The following is a 14,511-nucleotide window of genomic DNA, read 5'->3' as shown; positions in this document are numbered from 1 at the left end:
TGAATTTTGAATGTGGACCATACCCATTTAAAGTGAATGAAAAATTTTCAAATAATAATCTTATTCCTTACGTAGTTCAAAGCAAAACGTAAGAACAATAACTGGAATATAATATAATCTACGACCAGTACCACTTTGAGGGTCCCAACAAAAAACTTTTGGTCTTACGTGGCAACATGTCTTCGCTTACGGAACAGACACACAGGATGGTTCCTCGACACCTTTCATGGCCTATGCTTCTCCTTTCCCATTTCCCTTCCTCTCTCTCTCTCAGACACGAACTTCTAACACCAAATTGCTTTCCAATTTCGTTTTCTAATAAGAAGTTCATAAAATTGTAAACGAGAGTTTTTATTTTTTTATTATTAGAATAGTTTACTTTATATGTCTATATCAAAGGTTTGATTTTTTACTTACTTGACTCATTTTCTCTCATTGTTAAAATAATGAAAATGATAGTTTTATATAAATATGGGTTTTTTTACTATATAATAATACTATACTGGGAGTGGAAGTGCCAGAGGAAAAATAACATGGTACTATAAAGATAGAAGGGACATCCATAGTCAAAGTTGGAGTTTGCTCGTTTCTAAGCCGAACAAAGACAGTACGGAGTGGTGTATCGTATTGGGCTGCGCTCTGTTAATTTTTCCACCTCATTCGTACGCAATCTCTCTGTTCTCTTCTTTCGTTGAAAAATGGAAATTTTAAATCTTTCACTTTTCTTCTGTTGCACTCTCATGCAACTAAAGACTTCACTTCTGCACCTTCTTCGTCCCAATTGATTATTCTTCACAAAGATTATCTCTTTTACCCGAATCTACAACTGGGGTGGATTTTCGCTACGTCTCCCCCAAACTAAAAAGGACCACGAGATTAAAGATTCCTTTCGATTGGATCCCATTTGTACTGACATATTTGTCTTCGTTTTTTGTGTGCAGAAACGATAAAAAAAGAAGAAAACAGATAACACATGGCTATCACAGGTTCTGGTTCCGGGCAGCCACAATTCATTTCGAGCACTGGCAACCGAAGCTTTTCCAATGCGCCACTCATTGAGAACTCAGATACTAATCAAATTGTTGTGCCTGATGTGAGTTTCGCCTCTCACTGAATCCCTTCATTTTTTTTTTTTTAATTCTCTGTTTCAGTTTTTAGTCAGCATTTGTATGGTAAAATGACCTGCGCTTAAGATTGAAAATTAGATACACGGGTAAGTTGTTTTTGTTTGTGTGCTAAACCAAGATGCCGTGCATGGAATTGAAAAATGTCGTGGAGATAACAAGTGACAGAAATTTTCAGTCTGTTGACAGGTGTTTGATATGACTGAGGACTATTTCGTGGTATTATTTGTTGCATTGTCATGTATGCCTTACGGTAGTATTTGCTTTAGTACCGGCGTGAAATGGCTAGAGTGTATGGTAACAGTTGTTACAGTTTTCAATTGACAAAAACCTATTATTTTCTCTTGGTGGAGAAATCTATTCGCAGGTCATGGCACTGAGTTAATAGCTGCTTTGTGTTTAGCCTGTGTAGCATTTGAGTTGTGTCTTGGCAAAAGCCCCAATTAAATTGTGGGCACTTTATGAAATGAAAAGATTATCAGGATTATGGATTCTATCCAATGATTTCATCTGATGAGCATTGTTTACTTGATAACCACCATTCATGCAAGCTTCCATTTTGCAGAGGAGAAGCTGGAAAAATTTATTTGCCTACATGGGGCCTGGATTTCTTGTATCCATTGCATACATAGACCCAGGGAACTGTAAGATCACACTATTCTTAATTTTTTTTTTCTCTAATGAAGGGAAAACAAATTCTGAAACTGTATACTTATGGTATTCTTATAATAACTTGCAGTTGAGACAGATCTTCAGGCTGGGGCACAATATAAATATGAGGTGCATTGACACGTTTCTTGTGATAGTTAATCCTACTTTATCTCTTTTTCACTTTTGCCTTTTTTCTTCAGTTACTTTGGATCATATTGGTGGCATCATGTGCTGCTCTTGTAATTCAATCAATGGCAGCAAATCTTGGGGTGGTCACTGGTACTTGATTTGATAATCAATTTTGTTTCTATTGAATAAATCTAGAATGTATGTGAAATTTTGTATTCTTGTTCTGAATTCCTTCAATTTATTTTGCTGTTTGTAGGAAAACACTTAGCAGAGCATTGTAGAACTGAATATCCCCGGGTGCCCAACTTCATCCTTTGGATTATTGCTGAAATTGCTATAGTGGCCTGTGACATTCCTGAAGGTATATAGATCTAAATGGACTCACTAAATCAAGACCAGTGAAGTTTTATAGTTAAAGGAGTGATGCAATTTTACATTCCCTTTCTTTCCTCCACTCATTTGAGCTACAAACAGAGCAATCAAAAATAAAGTGGTGGTCAGGGTAACTAGAAATTCTACTTGAGGAAAAATTGAAAGTCAAACGGGCAAATTATCTTAGTTTTAGAACAAACCATACAATTTAATTTTTTTCTTCCTTTTCTTTATCTGATTCATCTTTTTCATGAATTTTTTTATTATACACATGCAGTAATTGGGACAGCCTTTGCATTGAACATGCTCTTCAACATACCCGTTTGGATTGGTGTTCTTCTGACAGGACTCAGCACATTGATCCTCTTGGCATTACAGCAATATGGGGTACTTTATCGTATTCTGTTCTTATCCTGGAAAAAAATACGGTTTTCACTGCATGTTGTATTAGGTACTATCTATGTAAAAACAACACGAGTCTTTTTTGTATTGTTGTTGGGCAGGTTAGGAAACTCGAATTCTTGATTGCATTTCTTGTATTTACAATTGCTGCATGTTTTATGGCTGAGCTTGGATATGCAAAGCCTGATGCTAAAGAAGTTACAAAGGGTCTTTTTGTGCCAGAACTAAAAGGAAATGGTGCAACTGGTCTCGCAATTTCCCTCCTTGGAGCTATGGTTATGCCGTGGGTTCTTCATGTCTTATTCAACCATTTAATTTTTCTTTTCTTTTAAAATATAACTTCTTGTCATGCTTCTTTATGAATTCTCCTCAGGCACAATCTCTTCCTGCACTCAGCACTGGTGCTGTCTAGGAAAATTCCACGATCAGTTCGGGGAATCAAGGTAAGCATCTTTATTTTTGCATGCATGCTTAAATTTTTCCCCTTTAAAAATTTATGTCCGATTCAAGTAATTAATGTTGTTTGCCTTTGGATACTGCCTTGCACACTTTATCGTTGTGATTGATGTTTAAGATGTAGTAAACTTTTCAACAATAATGTTTATTACCTTATTCTACTTCTTTCAGTGTGTTTATCCATGTGATTCTGTAGATATTTATGACTTTATCCGGTCCATATATTTTCAAATATCCCAGTTGGTTGATAAATATGATAAACATTTTCTTGTTTCTCCATCTCTCTTCTTTTGCGCTGAGCTTTCAAAGTTGATGTTTTTCATTAAAACTGAATTTTCCCATGTCATCTTCTTTGATAAGAATACTTTAAAACAGTAAACTTTATTGGAATTTGAGTTATTGTTGGATGGTCTTGTCAAGTGTTTTAACCTTGTAAACGTTCAGACAAAGTGGTCAAAGTTAAAACCTTGCATCAAGTGTGATTATGGTAAAGCAGTATCTTGTGTCTCATTCAACAATTTCCTTCTGCAGGAGGCTTGTAGCTTTTACATGATAGAAAGTGCCTTCGCTCTCTCGGTGGCCTTCCTCATAAATGTTTGTGTTATTTCTGTAAGTGGTGCTGTTTGCAATTCTTCGAATTTGAATGCAGAAGATCAGATGAGCTGTCAGAATTTGGATCTGAACGAAGCCTCCTTCCTACTTAGAGTATGTGAAAAATGGAGATATCTTTCTTACCTTGGATATATTGTAGTTCTAAGTTTAGTTACTGATTCCTCCACAGTTCTTCCCAATCCTTAAGCTTCATACATAATGGTTATTGGTAAGGTGTTAATGAAGTCATAGCTGATATATCTGATATGTGCTGCACTCAGAATGTCTTGGGGAAATGGAGTTCAAAACTGTTTGGAATTGCTTTGCTTGCATCGGGTCAAAGTTCTACTATAACAGGAACATATGCAGGGCAGTATGTTATGCAGGTAATTTGTTTTATGGATTTGTTTACTTCTTTTTTTTTGCATAAAAGATAATAGAATATGTCTACATCTTAACTAGAAAAGAATCACTGTTGATCTTAGAAAATGACAATTCATAATTTCATCAGATTTAAGTATAGATGAATCATGTGCTAATTATGTGTGGTATTTTAATGTTCAATAAACCTGCCATATCCTTTAAGCATTTAATGGCAGTAACAAGTGTCCCTAATGGTCCTTGGGGTTAAAAGTTATCTGAGTTTTGCTGTGGTTCACTTACATAATGGCTATTTTGAAGCATTAGTGATCTTTGTCTGTTTCTAGATTTTGTATTTCCCCATGAATTCTTTCTTCTTTCAGGGATTTCTTGATTTACGACTGGAGCCATGGATTCGGAATATGTTAACTCGTTGCTTAGCCATAGTTCCTAGTTTGATTGTTGCAGTCATTGGTGGATCAGCCGGGGCTGGGAAGCTCATAATAATTGCATCCGTAAGATATCATTTCCATCGAATTTTCTTTCACTTTTTCACTTTGGATAATGCTTGTATTGAAGTCAATATTTTCTTTAAATTGGCATACTAAAATCATGGAAATTTCTCACATTTTTAACTCAACTGCATAATGGTCACTGGTATGCATAACTTCACTGTTTGTTTCAACTCAGTTGAAGAGGGATTAAGTAGGCAACAAATCTGGTAACATATAGTTACATATGCACCACTTGTTCTGTATGAAAAAATTGTCTGCATGACCTTATTTTATATATGCTGCTGTTTGTGCATGCACATATTTTTTGTTGTCATAATAGCTTGTGCTGATGAAGCCCTTCTTTTTCTTCTGATCAGATGATCTTATCATTTGAACTTCCTTTTGCTTTGGTTCCACTCCTCAAGTTTGCAAGCTGCAAAACTAAGATGGGGGCACATGTCAACTCTACCATGGTAAATGTTTCTAATAACGTGAAATTTGCAGTTCTAGATTACAACCAAATAGTACACTAATTTCATATCTCACAAAAATCAGCAGTTACATCATGTTAAAAACTGTAGACATGCTAGTATAATTTTTTAAATAATGTTTAGTAAAATATCTATAATAAAAGAAACTAACATATTCACATCTCACATCACACATGCAAGAATGAAGACAGATTCATTATACAGACAAACAAGCATGGAAAATTTGTGAGGGGGAAAAATCTTAATTATAAAATTGAAAAAAAAAAATAGCTGGCTCTTGTTCATTTTGGCTGAATTAATGATTACCTTACATATTGCAGATTTCAGCTGTCACATGGGTAATCGGTACCCTCATTATGGCCATTAACATATACTACCTGATAACTGGCTTCATCAAGCTGCTTCTTCATAGCCACATAGAAATTGTGGCTAAGGTGTTTCTTGGAATGATTGGATTTTCAGGCATGGCAATATATTTGGCAGGTATAGCCTATCTAGTACTCCGCAAAAATACAGAGGCTACACACCTTTTGGCTCTAACAGCATCAGAAAATCAACAAATGACAAATGAACAAGGCAATGGACCAATCTATTCTCTTCCAAGAGAAGACATAGTAAGCATGCAATTGCCTCAAAGAAGTACTCCTGCTGATGTTGACTGAGAAATATGTCTCAGAAGATTAGAATAGCAATATAGACTTAGATAAACAAACTAATAAATATCATTCTGTTAATCTCTAGAATCGGTAATAATATTGGACTAGTATCATACTTACTTAAGGTTTCACTTGACTAGAATTGCTAAGCCTTTTTCTTTTCATGTCATACCTATTTCTTGAGGTTAGAAACTTGTGTGGAAGGAGGTGCTTCTGTTCTTTCTCCATATTTTTCTCAGTGACCAAGGTAATGTGTTATGAAGAGAGTTATTAACAAATTTGTAAGAGCATTTTTTTTCTCAATAATCTGTACATGTTAAATTTTATTATTCAACTTGTTAAATAAAACATTAAATATATTAAATTTAGTTATATTTTATCAGGATTATTAATGTTTCAATTTAACTTTACTGTATTACAGTCCAATTTGAAGGTTCCAAAGTCTCATTTTTCAACCCTCTTTACTTCTTACCTACAAATACAAAGTTCTTGCATTTACTGACGTTTGAATCAGCAAATTTCAAAGTTGAAAACTACAACACTCTGGCATCAAATCAGTCAACAGTGTCACCATCACCCTCAATGTCAAACTCTATTTCTCTTCTGCATTGGTCTATCAATATTGGTAAAGCTCACTTGTTGATTATCATATTCTTTCATTAATTATTATCTAAATCCCCTGCTTTCGTTCGAGGTATTAGGTAAAAGGAAATCAAAAAGAGAAAAAGAAAAAACTGTAAATGAAAATGAAGAAATAAATAGAAATAGACAATTACGTGTTTGATTTAAGAGAAAAAAAAAAGTAGAAATTGAAATTAGAAACAATGATTTTATAGTTTGAAATTCTTTATTTGATTTTTGTTTTTTGTTTTTTTAACTTTTCTTCAATCAAATATATCTTCTTTTTTTAAAAAACTCCTTCCTTTTCCACTCTATTTCCCACCTATAAGTGAGAAATCTAGTTCTTCTGAATTCCTTCCTTTTCACTCGATTTCCTTGTAATAAAGAAGGAATCTTTTCTTTTGAATTCAGAGTTTAGCTAATATTCTTCTCCCCATAAAGGAAGTCGGACATTTTTGCTGGGGACAATATTATTTGAAAACAAAATTAAAAATATCATTAATATCATTAAGTCCATAAATGGCAACAATATGGTTGATGTCCATTTACAAAAATCCAAATACAGTTTTCTGTCGTGGGATTCTCTTATAACAACATGAGCTAACCCAGAATTAAACTGGTATTGACAAATGAAATAAAAGGGCTATCTTGTTCATGATTTCACTGTAGTTGAATCTTCCTGCTTTGCAGGAACAGGAAGGTGCCCTTTCTCCTGCAGACTCTTAACCGTTTCATACAGACACTGACTCACTGGAGTGAATTCCAATCCCAAATCTTTGAGCTTCTGGTTTGAAAAGGTGTATGGTTTTGCCCTGGGATTCTTTTCATCGGAACACCTGCAAAAGTTCAAATATTTACGTCACTATACAAATCACCAAACCCGTTTGTGTTGGCCATCTTCAATAAAAAAAATACAACATTAATAAAATTATTTAGCAGGCCAGTGTGATAGTGGAAGAGGTGGGTCAAATCTGAGAGTCACTCTACCAAGTGACAAAGACATTGGGTTTGGTAAGGACTCGTACGCTCCATTTGTTTTTACAAACAAAATAATTGAATTTTTTTGAGGCATGCGTGAGTGGACGATTACATAGACAAGTCAAAGTTGGTATACCTACTCCAATCCAAACACCTTTTCATTCACAGCCACTTATAACCTCAAATGGAGTGACCACCACCACCACCACCCACCAGGTGTAGCCATATCATTGCATTATCAAGTTTATTAAAAAATCATATCAGAATTGGACATTTTCCATTAACCAAAACTGTCATATTCTTCAGTAAAATATGAGGATAATTTTTGGAAGAAAAGTATGTCATTGCAATGGGATCTTAAGGTTTACCTAACTGTCCATACGAGAGCCTGAGGTCATCCAGACACAAACTCAGTTTTAAGGGTAAGCAAATAAATTTAGATGTCATTTTCCAACACTCGTGCGGGACACGAAAATGCAGAATGTGAATGTTATAGGTCATACACAACCTCAACTGATCTAGTCTATGTGGATTAAGATGAACTCAGCTCATTTAAACATAAATTAAAGAAAAATTCCTACATGTGGATATGGTGAGCTGAAAAACATAAGAATCGACAAATTCAATGTCTAACAGAAGAAGTTAAAATCATAAATAATATCTGGCAATTATCATTTCCTATGCACATTGGCACCATAAATAATTCAGTGATTGTAAATATGATGGCAGAATGTCTTACTTGGTGGGAACTGGGTACTCAGGAAAATACTTTGCCAGAATTTCAACTAATTCTCCACGGTGCAGGGAGCTTTCAGCACATAAGTATCGACCGGAAGCAGAAGGCTTTTCATAAACAAGTATGTGGGCCAATGCCACATCCTTCACATGCACATAAGCCTGTGTGGCATTTGCATAGGTCTTGGCAGAGCCAGTGAGGTACTTGAGGATGTGAATCGTGCTAGCATTGATGGTTGGTTGTAGTAATGGTCCAAGAACCAATACAGGGTTCACTACAACCAAGTCCACTCCTTTCTCTTTGGCAGTGTCCCATGCTGCTTGTTCAGCCACAGCTTTCCCATAGCAGTACCAATTCTGCAATATCGTTTCAAAATACCATTTTTCACTATCCCCTTCAAGTTACTTTGTCAATAAAATTATCATTAATCGATATTATTGGGTAGGTAAATGGAACCTTAGTGTTCTTGCAATACTCTAAATCACTCCAACAAGACTCGTCAACCACCAAATCGATGCTCCTTTTGGGATCCATGTATACGGCACCAATCGATGAGGTGAACACCACACGTCGTACTTTTGCCTCTGCAGCTGCTATGATAATATTCTTCGCTCCATTCACTGCTGGCTCCACCATTTCTTCCTGCATGATTCAAAGGGTCCATTTAACTAATTCCTTTTGCCCCCAAATCAAATTTGCAAAGAAACTATTTACAACAAATGGATGAACAACCAGAAAGTCACGATCATGCAGCAGTGGTCACCCACCAGCAGATATTTTCACACACATAATATAGCCACTTGCCCTGGTATCAAGCAAGATTTGCTTGACTTCTACCATACTTTTATAACAGTTTAAACATAAAAATCATATACCAGCAATGATAATTTTCAACCACAAAAACAGTGCAAACAATAGCCATATTAACCAAAAAACTAATTACATAGATAAATTAAGTATGCTTATATTTTACTCAACACATACGATAGATAGATCATGTCCAACAGTAGTGGGGTACTTTGCTTTTGCAGCGGTTTGTTGGGGGTTTTGGGTAAGTTAAGACGTGAATGAACAAATATAGAAAGCAAAGGAGAAAAAGAAACTGACGGGGTTATCGGTGACGGGAGAAGCTGTGTGAAAGACACCATGGCAGCCGTGAATTACTGATCTAACGGAGTCAACGTCAAGGAGGTCAACCTTATGCAGAGTTAGTCTGTCGGAGGCTCCTTCAAACTCTTTCAAGTGTCCGTTCTTGGGATCATCTGAAAAGAGAAATCCAAAATTCATGCATGCCCCTCCCCACGTCACAAATCACATAACTTTAACTTCAGCTACAAATCAAAGTTAAAACTAACTGTTTGTGTGCTTAGTGTAATGTGGTGAAATCACGTGCCTGGGTTTCTGAGTGTTCCTCTCACAGTGTAGCCTTTCTCCAAGAGAAGTTTTACCATCCAAGATGCGATGAAGCCACCGGCGCCGGTGACACAGATTGTTTGGGAGGAAGGTGGCAATGATTCGGCAGAAGGCATGGTGATGATGATGATGACGTTGTTGTTAGGGAATGGAAGGGAAAGTAGAAGAAAACGAAGGAAAAACTGGTGAAGTGTATGGTGACAAAAGTTACGTGGAGAGTGTCTTTTTATAGGGAAAATAGATGCCAACCCCACTCACCTAACCTAATCCTTCAACTATACTATTTCTCATTTTCATACTTACACATAATTATTTCTTTTACACTTTCACTATTTTTAGAAAAAAAAAATAAAGCATGTAACGTAAACTAGAAATAAGACTAATTTAAATCTTAAAATAAATATAAATCTTTATAAATAAGCTATATGAAGTTAAATTAAACTTAAAATTAAATAATACCTTAATGTTTTGAAGGTTTAATAAAATAGATATGCCGAATTTTTATATTTCACATTTGCCTCCTCCACTTTTGGACAAACATCCTCAAGGCCTGCGAAATTATCTTTTACCAAAATTCGTGTCTTTTTAAATATGAGATGGTAATGGCAATTATGTTGTGTTTTGTTGTTCATGAGTGTGGTTGGTGAGGGAAGAGATTCAATTACAAGTTTCTCGAAAATTTTGAGTTACCTGTACAGTTTTGTTTGATTTTTTACCAGGAAAAGTTGGTGAATCATTTATTTCTTACTTTCCCTCTTTCTTAGGCCATTGGAGTTTTGACTCTCTCAAGTTATCACCAACCATCGCGCAGTGCCGGTCTTGTATAACTCTGTCTTCACTCAGCTTCTAATCTTCACGATTTAAATAACACTAAATTAATTTTACCAAAATATTAAAATATTTGCACATTTGAAATGGACCACTGTCGTTTTAAAAATAATCAAGTTTTAACGTCGTGCAAATAATTTTTTTTTATTTGTGTTAATTTAATACGAATATTGTGTGCCCAACACTGGTCGAAATAACATAGCAAAAGCGCACTCCTTTAATTCATAAAATGTGTTCGATGTGTGTGATGAAAAACATTACAACTTTTGTTCGTCAATGAATTTATTTTCTTAAGTACATACATTTATAGTTACCAAGCATTTGTAAAGTAAACAATAGACTTTTGTATTTTATATATAAGTAAATAAAAAAAGATTTTCGTCTCAAATAAATAAGAAATGCCACTAAAGGTTGATGACGAATCATATTCATAATTGATCATGATTGGCATATTGAGTGAAACAGATAATATATATAAAACCTGTAAAAAGTCAGTACACATTCAACATTGTTATCCAAAATGTAAGATCAAATCGACTTTATGTTTATTAGAATCTCATCATCTCACTTTTGTTGCCAAATTATTTAATCTAACGAAAAATTTATATACTATGATTTTTTTTTTTTCAGCAATCATTTGGCGGACTTGGCAACAATAAAATGTTTGATGAATAATACTGAAATATTCAACATGTTTCCCAAAAATTCTTATTCCCTCCATGATGATATTTTTTCTTGAAAATCGAAATAATACCGAATTGGAGTCTATGAGAGAGTTTGTAAATTTAATGAAGGTGATGAGAGTTTTATCCCAATTTTCTAATGATATATTGAAATCGGGATAGGTGATGAGAGATTATGAACCCAATTGGATTATTCCCCTTCTATAACTCGTGATGCTACATCTATAACTCGTGATGCTACAAAACCAAAACGTTGAAGGTTTAGAAACTTAGATGAAGCGTAATAACAGGGTAAACTTTCTGCTAACAATGAATCTAGCTAACCTACGATGGTAAAGTAGGATGACGAATTTGGTCGGTTCCTCAGCTATCTTGGAATACTGGCTTCTAGGTAGGCCTAATTCGAAGAGAAATCCAAATGTGTTGTTCTATTCACTACTGAATTTGGCTGGCAATAGAAAAACTGGTTCCTCAGCTATCTTGGAATACTGGCTTCTGGGTAGGCCTAATTCGAAGAGAAATCCAAATGTGTTGTTCTATTCACTACTGAATTTGGCTGGCAATAGAAAAACTGCTCGTGGATTTTAGAGGGCTGTTGATACGTAACTTAATGATGGTCCTAACCATTACGGTAGTAATTTGTAGTCTCGTTATCGAGATCCTAACCCTACTAACATAGTTTGAGTCGTTAATGTTAAAGCAATTGACGGAACATGTCAATCTAAAAAAACACTGAAAATCAATAGTAATAAAAAACCATTCACTCAGCAACAATGAGAATAGGTATGATTGTAAATCGTCAAAATCCCTATGCAGATACTCCAGAGGCAAAAATATTTCTCAAAGACTAATAAAATAACACCAAACTGAAACCCACAAATCTAAGCATTTAACTTAGTTAGCTTTCACGTGCTGCAGAACAACATTATAGGCTTCATGTTCCTCCCCAAAATCCTGCAAAATGCAAATACATAAACATCCACGTACATTGAAAGGCATTCCAAAAGATCACTCCAAATACAAGCCAATGAAGCCATACCTTAACAACCACACATGAGCAACCAGTTACCTTCCTGGCCTTTCCTTCTGAGTCAATCTTACATAACTGAAACAAAAATATTCAACAAAAAATGTTACAAAGAATACCATGCAACACGACAACCAGCTGAATTTGGGAATTGGGAATAAACGAATGTTACAAGGAATTTAAGTAAAATGGTTTGGAGTGTCTAAGGCACTTACACCAGCCCATTCTCCAAGGGTCTTTGCACTTGGAACTGTCAAAAGGCTAACGTTGTGCTCGGCGCAAAGGGCCTTCACCAGTTTCACATAATCAGGTTGGTCACAATCTTCTGCTAGAACGCAGAGCTGTGCAGCATGCTTCTCAATGATCTTGGCACTTTCGTGAAGACCTCTTGCAAGACCACCGTAAGCCAGAGATTTTCTCAGCACAAGCTGTAAAGCAGTCATGATGTCCATGGGCTCACCGGGAATGGCAGCAGGTGCCTCAGCTGCAACAACTACCTCTTCACTGCATAGTAAAAGTATTCTAAACAGTCAGCACAAACCCATACAAGAATCTTAAACTCCAAAAAGTTACTCAGAAAAAAGGATTAGAGCAATGCACATATAAACTAATTTTACCTGTGGCATCTACAAGAATTATTGTAGACTTCAAGTTTTCCTTATCTCATAATTTTTAATCAAGACTAAGGGGCAGCGCTATCATTCAATTCTTCACAATTAACGAAAGCCGTCCTTGCACATTCTTTTAACCCATTTTAATTTGTCAAAAATAACTTCCAAAACAACGATGCCAAAACTGCGCGGAACTATACTAGAGTATTGTACACTTTATTTATTTCCAACCCAAAGAATCATGTTAGGGGAGAATCGGAGTGGAAATTGGAATTTGGAACAAATACTCCGTCAGGCCTTCAACATCAAAAACCCAACTCTAATTAATTAATTTTAATTACATGAAGGGATAAAACCATGTGTTAAGATCGAAAACCGAAACTACCAAATTGAACTTAAAGGCAAGACACAACTAAGAACAGACATTCTGAAAGAACCATTCTCAGGAAACAATAACATGATAGGTATTTCCATTAAATATTGAATAAAAAATCAAAGGGCGGAGAGTTGCATACATAAACCAATTAAGAAGATCACTAAGGAAAAATTGAGCATACCCTGACATTTTTCTTGTCGAATTCAAAAGACACCTTTTTCTGCGAAAACAAAAACAACAATACAAATCAGAGGTTGTTCAACAATAATATGCAAAGAGATGTGGCGTTTTACAACATAAAAGAAATTTCTTCAGTTTTATCTTCGTCGGAAAATGAGAGAGATCAGGTCACAGAGAAAACGAGAGAAACCTTGAGAAGTTAACGGCCGAAAGCAAACCCTAGCTGTGTGCTTTGTGTACTTCTGATACGTAGCAGAAAACATTGGAAATTTATATGGAAACCATAAACCCTAACTATTTGGGCCGAAAAGTCCGAATTGTCCTTCTTTATTTTAAATTTTTTTGTTAAATACAAAATTAAATTTTTAAACCTACCACTTGCTCATTTCTAATTAATATATGAAGAGTTAATTTTATATTTTTAATTATAATCAAATAGGTTTTATTTTGTCAAGAACTTTATTTATTGTGTACTTGATAATAATTTAGAAACTAGGTTCTGTTTGTAATTTATTTTCTCATTTTAAAACAAAAATCAATTTCAATTTTTTTCCAAATGTTTATTTCATTTCAAAAAGTAAGTACAAATTTTGATAAAATCTCTCGTAAGCTGTTGATCAGTTTTAATCTCTCAACAATTTTTTTATAAGATTTATTCTTTTAACAATATTTGTTTAATCAATTGTAGATCTTAACTGCTATTTGTTAAAATGAACACAAACTACAGTTAACTTGTATACCATGAGTTAAGATCAAATCAATCTGAAAAAGTAATTTTTTTAATTCATAATGAAATGAAATATTATTTACTAATAATTGAGTTTTTAGGATTGACTCCTTATAAAGGTGAGATTAGTTATATTAACAATATAACATTATAATTCAATTTTTTTTTCAAATAAATATATACCTTTTAAGTATGGATTGGGATAAACCATTTAACCTACTAACATGCAATGGGCTGGGCTCAGCGGGCCCATTTGTTTTTTCTAAATCGAAAGTGAGATTTTGAAGTGGGTTTTACTCCCTACACCACCCCACTTTACTTCCTGCACCACCACATTTTTTTAAAATGCCAAAACTATCCTTTATATTTTAAAATATTCTACACGTCACCCCTTTTCTTCAACGGATGTCAACATCCGTTGAAGAAAAAATTCTTCCACGAACATGCTACATCCGTTAACGGATGTGGCGACATCCGTTGACTTTTTTTGTTTTTTAGTTTTTAATTTTTTTATTTTTTTTGTTTTAAATTAATATATAAATATTATTTAATTATTTTAAAATTATTACTTAATTATTTATAAATTAATTTTATTTTATTTAATA

At 34.5% G+C, this 14,511-nt stretch overlaps 3 protein-coding genes across 4 annotated transcripts; 1 reads left to right on the top strand and 2 right to left on the bottom strand.

Annotated features, from left to right (window-relative positions):
- Positions 1 to 495: 495 nt before the first annotated feature.
- On the top strand, positions 496 to 6,074 carry LOC124843287 (metal transporter Nramp1). Of its 2 annotated transcripts, XM_047319994.2 has the most exons (14): positions 496 to 662; positions 942 to 1,093; positions 1,690 to 1,768; positions 1,864 to 1,904; positions 1,976 to 2,054; positions 2,161 to 2,265; positions 2,554 to 2,663; positions 2,780 to 2,961; positions 3,052 to 3,121; positions 3,666 to 3,839; positions 4,007 to 4,111; positions 4,469 to 4,600; positions 4,957 to 5,052; positions 5,391 to 6,074. In XM_047319994.2, exons 2-14 carry the CDS (start codon positions 974 to 976, stop codon positions 5,730 to 5,732), a joined length of 1,635 nt encoding a protein of 544 aa, XP_047175950.1. In that variant the 5' UTR covers positions 496 to 662; positions 942 to 973; the 3' UTR covers positions 5,733 to 6,074. The 2 variants fall into 2 exon arrangements, with proteins under 2 accessions (XP_047175950.1, XP_087949083.1); XM_088092957.1 differs by lacking the exon at positions 496 to 662 and having other exon boundaries at positions 701 to 1,093.
- Positions 6,075 to 6,817: 743 nt separating this feature from the next.
- Positions 6,818 to 9,681, bottom strand: LOC124843257 (cinnamoyl-CoA reductase 1). The gene is made up of 5 exons (XM_047319959.2): positions 9,455 to 9,681; positions 9,169 to 9,323; positions 8,518 to 8,703; positions 8,065 to 8,417; positions 6,818 to 7,183 (listed from the first exon to the last, which is right to left on the bottom strand). Exons 1-5 carry the CDS (start codon positions 9,588 to 9,590, stop codon positions 7,000 to 7,002), a joined length of 1,014 nt encoding a protein of 337 aa, XP_047175915.1. The 5' UTR covers positions 9,591 to 9,681; the 3' UTR covers positions 6,818 to 6,999.
- A 2,043-nt stretch (positions 9,682 to 11,724) lies between these two features.
- Positions 11,725 to 13,468, bottom strand: LOC124843258 (small ribosomal subunit protein eS12-like). The gene is made up of 5 exons (XM_047319960.2): positions 13,370 to 13,468; positions 13,181 to 13,219; positions 12,228 to 12,516; positions 12,025 to 12,090; positions 11,725 to 11,939 (listed from the first exon to the last, which is right to left on the bottom strand). The coding sequence occupies exons 2-5, from the start codon at positions 13,186 to 13,188 to the stop codon at positions 11,880 to 11,882; spliced, it is 423 nt and encodes a 140-aa protein (XP_047175916.1). The 5' UTR covers positions 13,189 to 13,219; positions 13,370 to 13,468; the 3' UTR covers positions 11,725 to 11,879.
- Positions 13,469 to 14,511: the final 1,043 nt, after the last annotated feature.

This window comes from Vigna umbellata, chromosome 6 (genome assembly GCF_029865625.1).
Source record: "Vigna umbellata cultivar VRB3 chromosome 6, Vumbellata_1.0, whole genome shotgun sequence".
NCBI lineage: Eukaryota > Viridiplantae > Streptophyta > Magnoliopsida > Fabales > Fabaceae > Vigna > Vigna umbellata.
Note: the sequence above shows the minus strand (reverse complement) of the source record. Positions and strands in the feature narration are given on the sequence as shown.

What these genes read in the sequence shown, in the direction of transcription:
- LOC124843287 (XM_047319994.2), top strand. Translation starts at nt 974, where the DNA reads ATGGCTATCACAGGTTCTGGTTCCGGGCAGCCACAATTCATTTCGAGC. An exon ending in CAGGGCAGTATGTTATGCAG is followed by an intron (nt 4,112 to 4,468) that starts GTAATTTGTTTT and finishes TTCTTCTTTCAG; the next exon opens with GGATTTCTTGATTTACGACT. An exon ending in CACATGTCAACTCTACCATG is followed by an intron (nt 5,053 to 5,390) that starts GTAAATGTTTCT and finishes TACATATTGCAG; the next exon opens with ATTTCAGCTGTCACATGGGT.
- LOC124843257 (XM_047319959.2), bottom strand. Translation starts at nt 9,590, where the DNA reads ATGCCTTCTGCCGAATCATTGCCACCTTCCTCCCAAACAATCTGTGTC. An exon ending in CTCCCGTCACCGATAACCCC is followed by an intron (nt 8,704 to 9,168) that starts GTCAGTTTCTTT and finishes TGAATCATGCAG; the next exon opens with GAAGAAATGGTGGAGCCAGC. An exon ending in GAGTACCCAGTTCCCACCAA is followed by an intron (nt 7,184 to 8,064) that starts GTAAGACATTCT and finishes GAACTTTTGCAG; the next exon opens with GTGTTCCGATGAAAAGAATC.
- LOC124843258 (XM_047319960.2), bottom strand. An exon ending in CCCTTGGAGAATGGGCTGGT is followed by an intron (nt 12,091 to 12,227) that starts GTAAGTGCCTTA and finishes TTTTTGTTTCAG; the next exon opens with TTATGTAAGATTGACTCAGA. An exon ending in GCTCATGTGTGGTTGTTAAG is followed by an intron (nt 11,940 to 12,024) that starts GTATGGCTTCAT and finishes TGCATTTTGCAG; the next exon opens with GATTTTGGGGAGGAACATGA.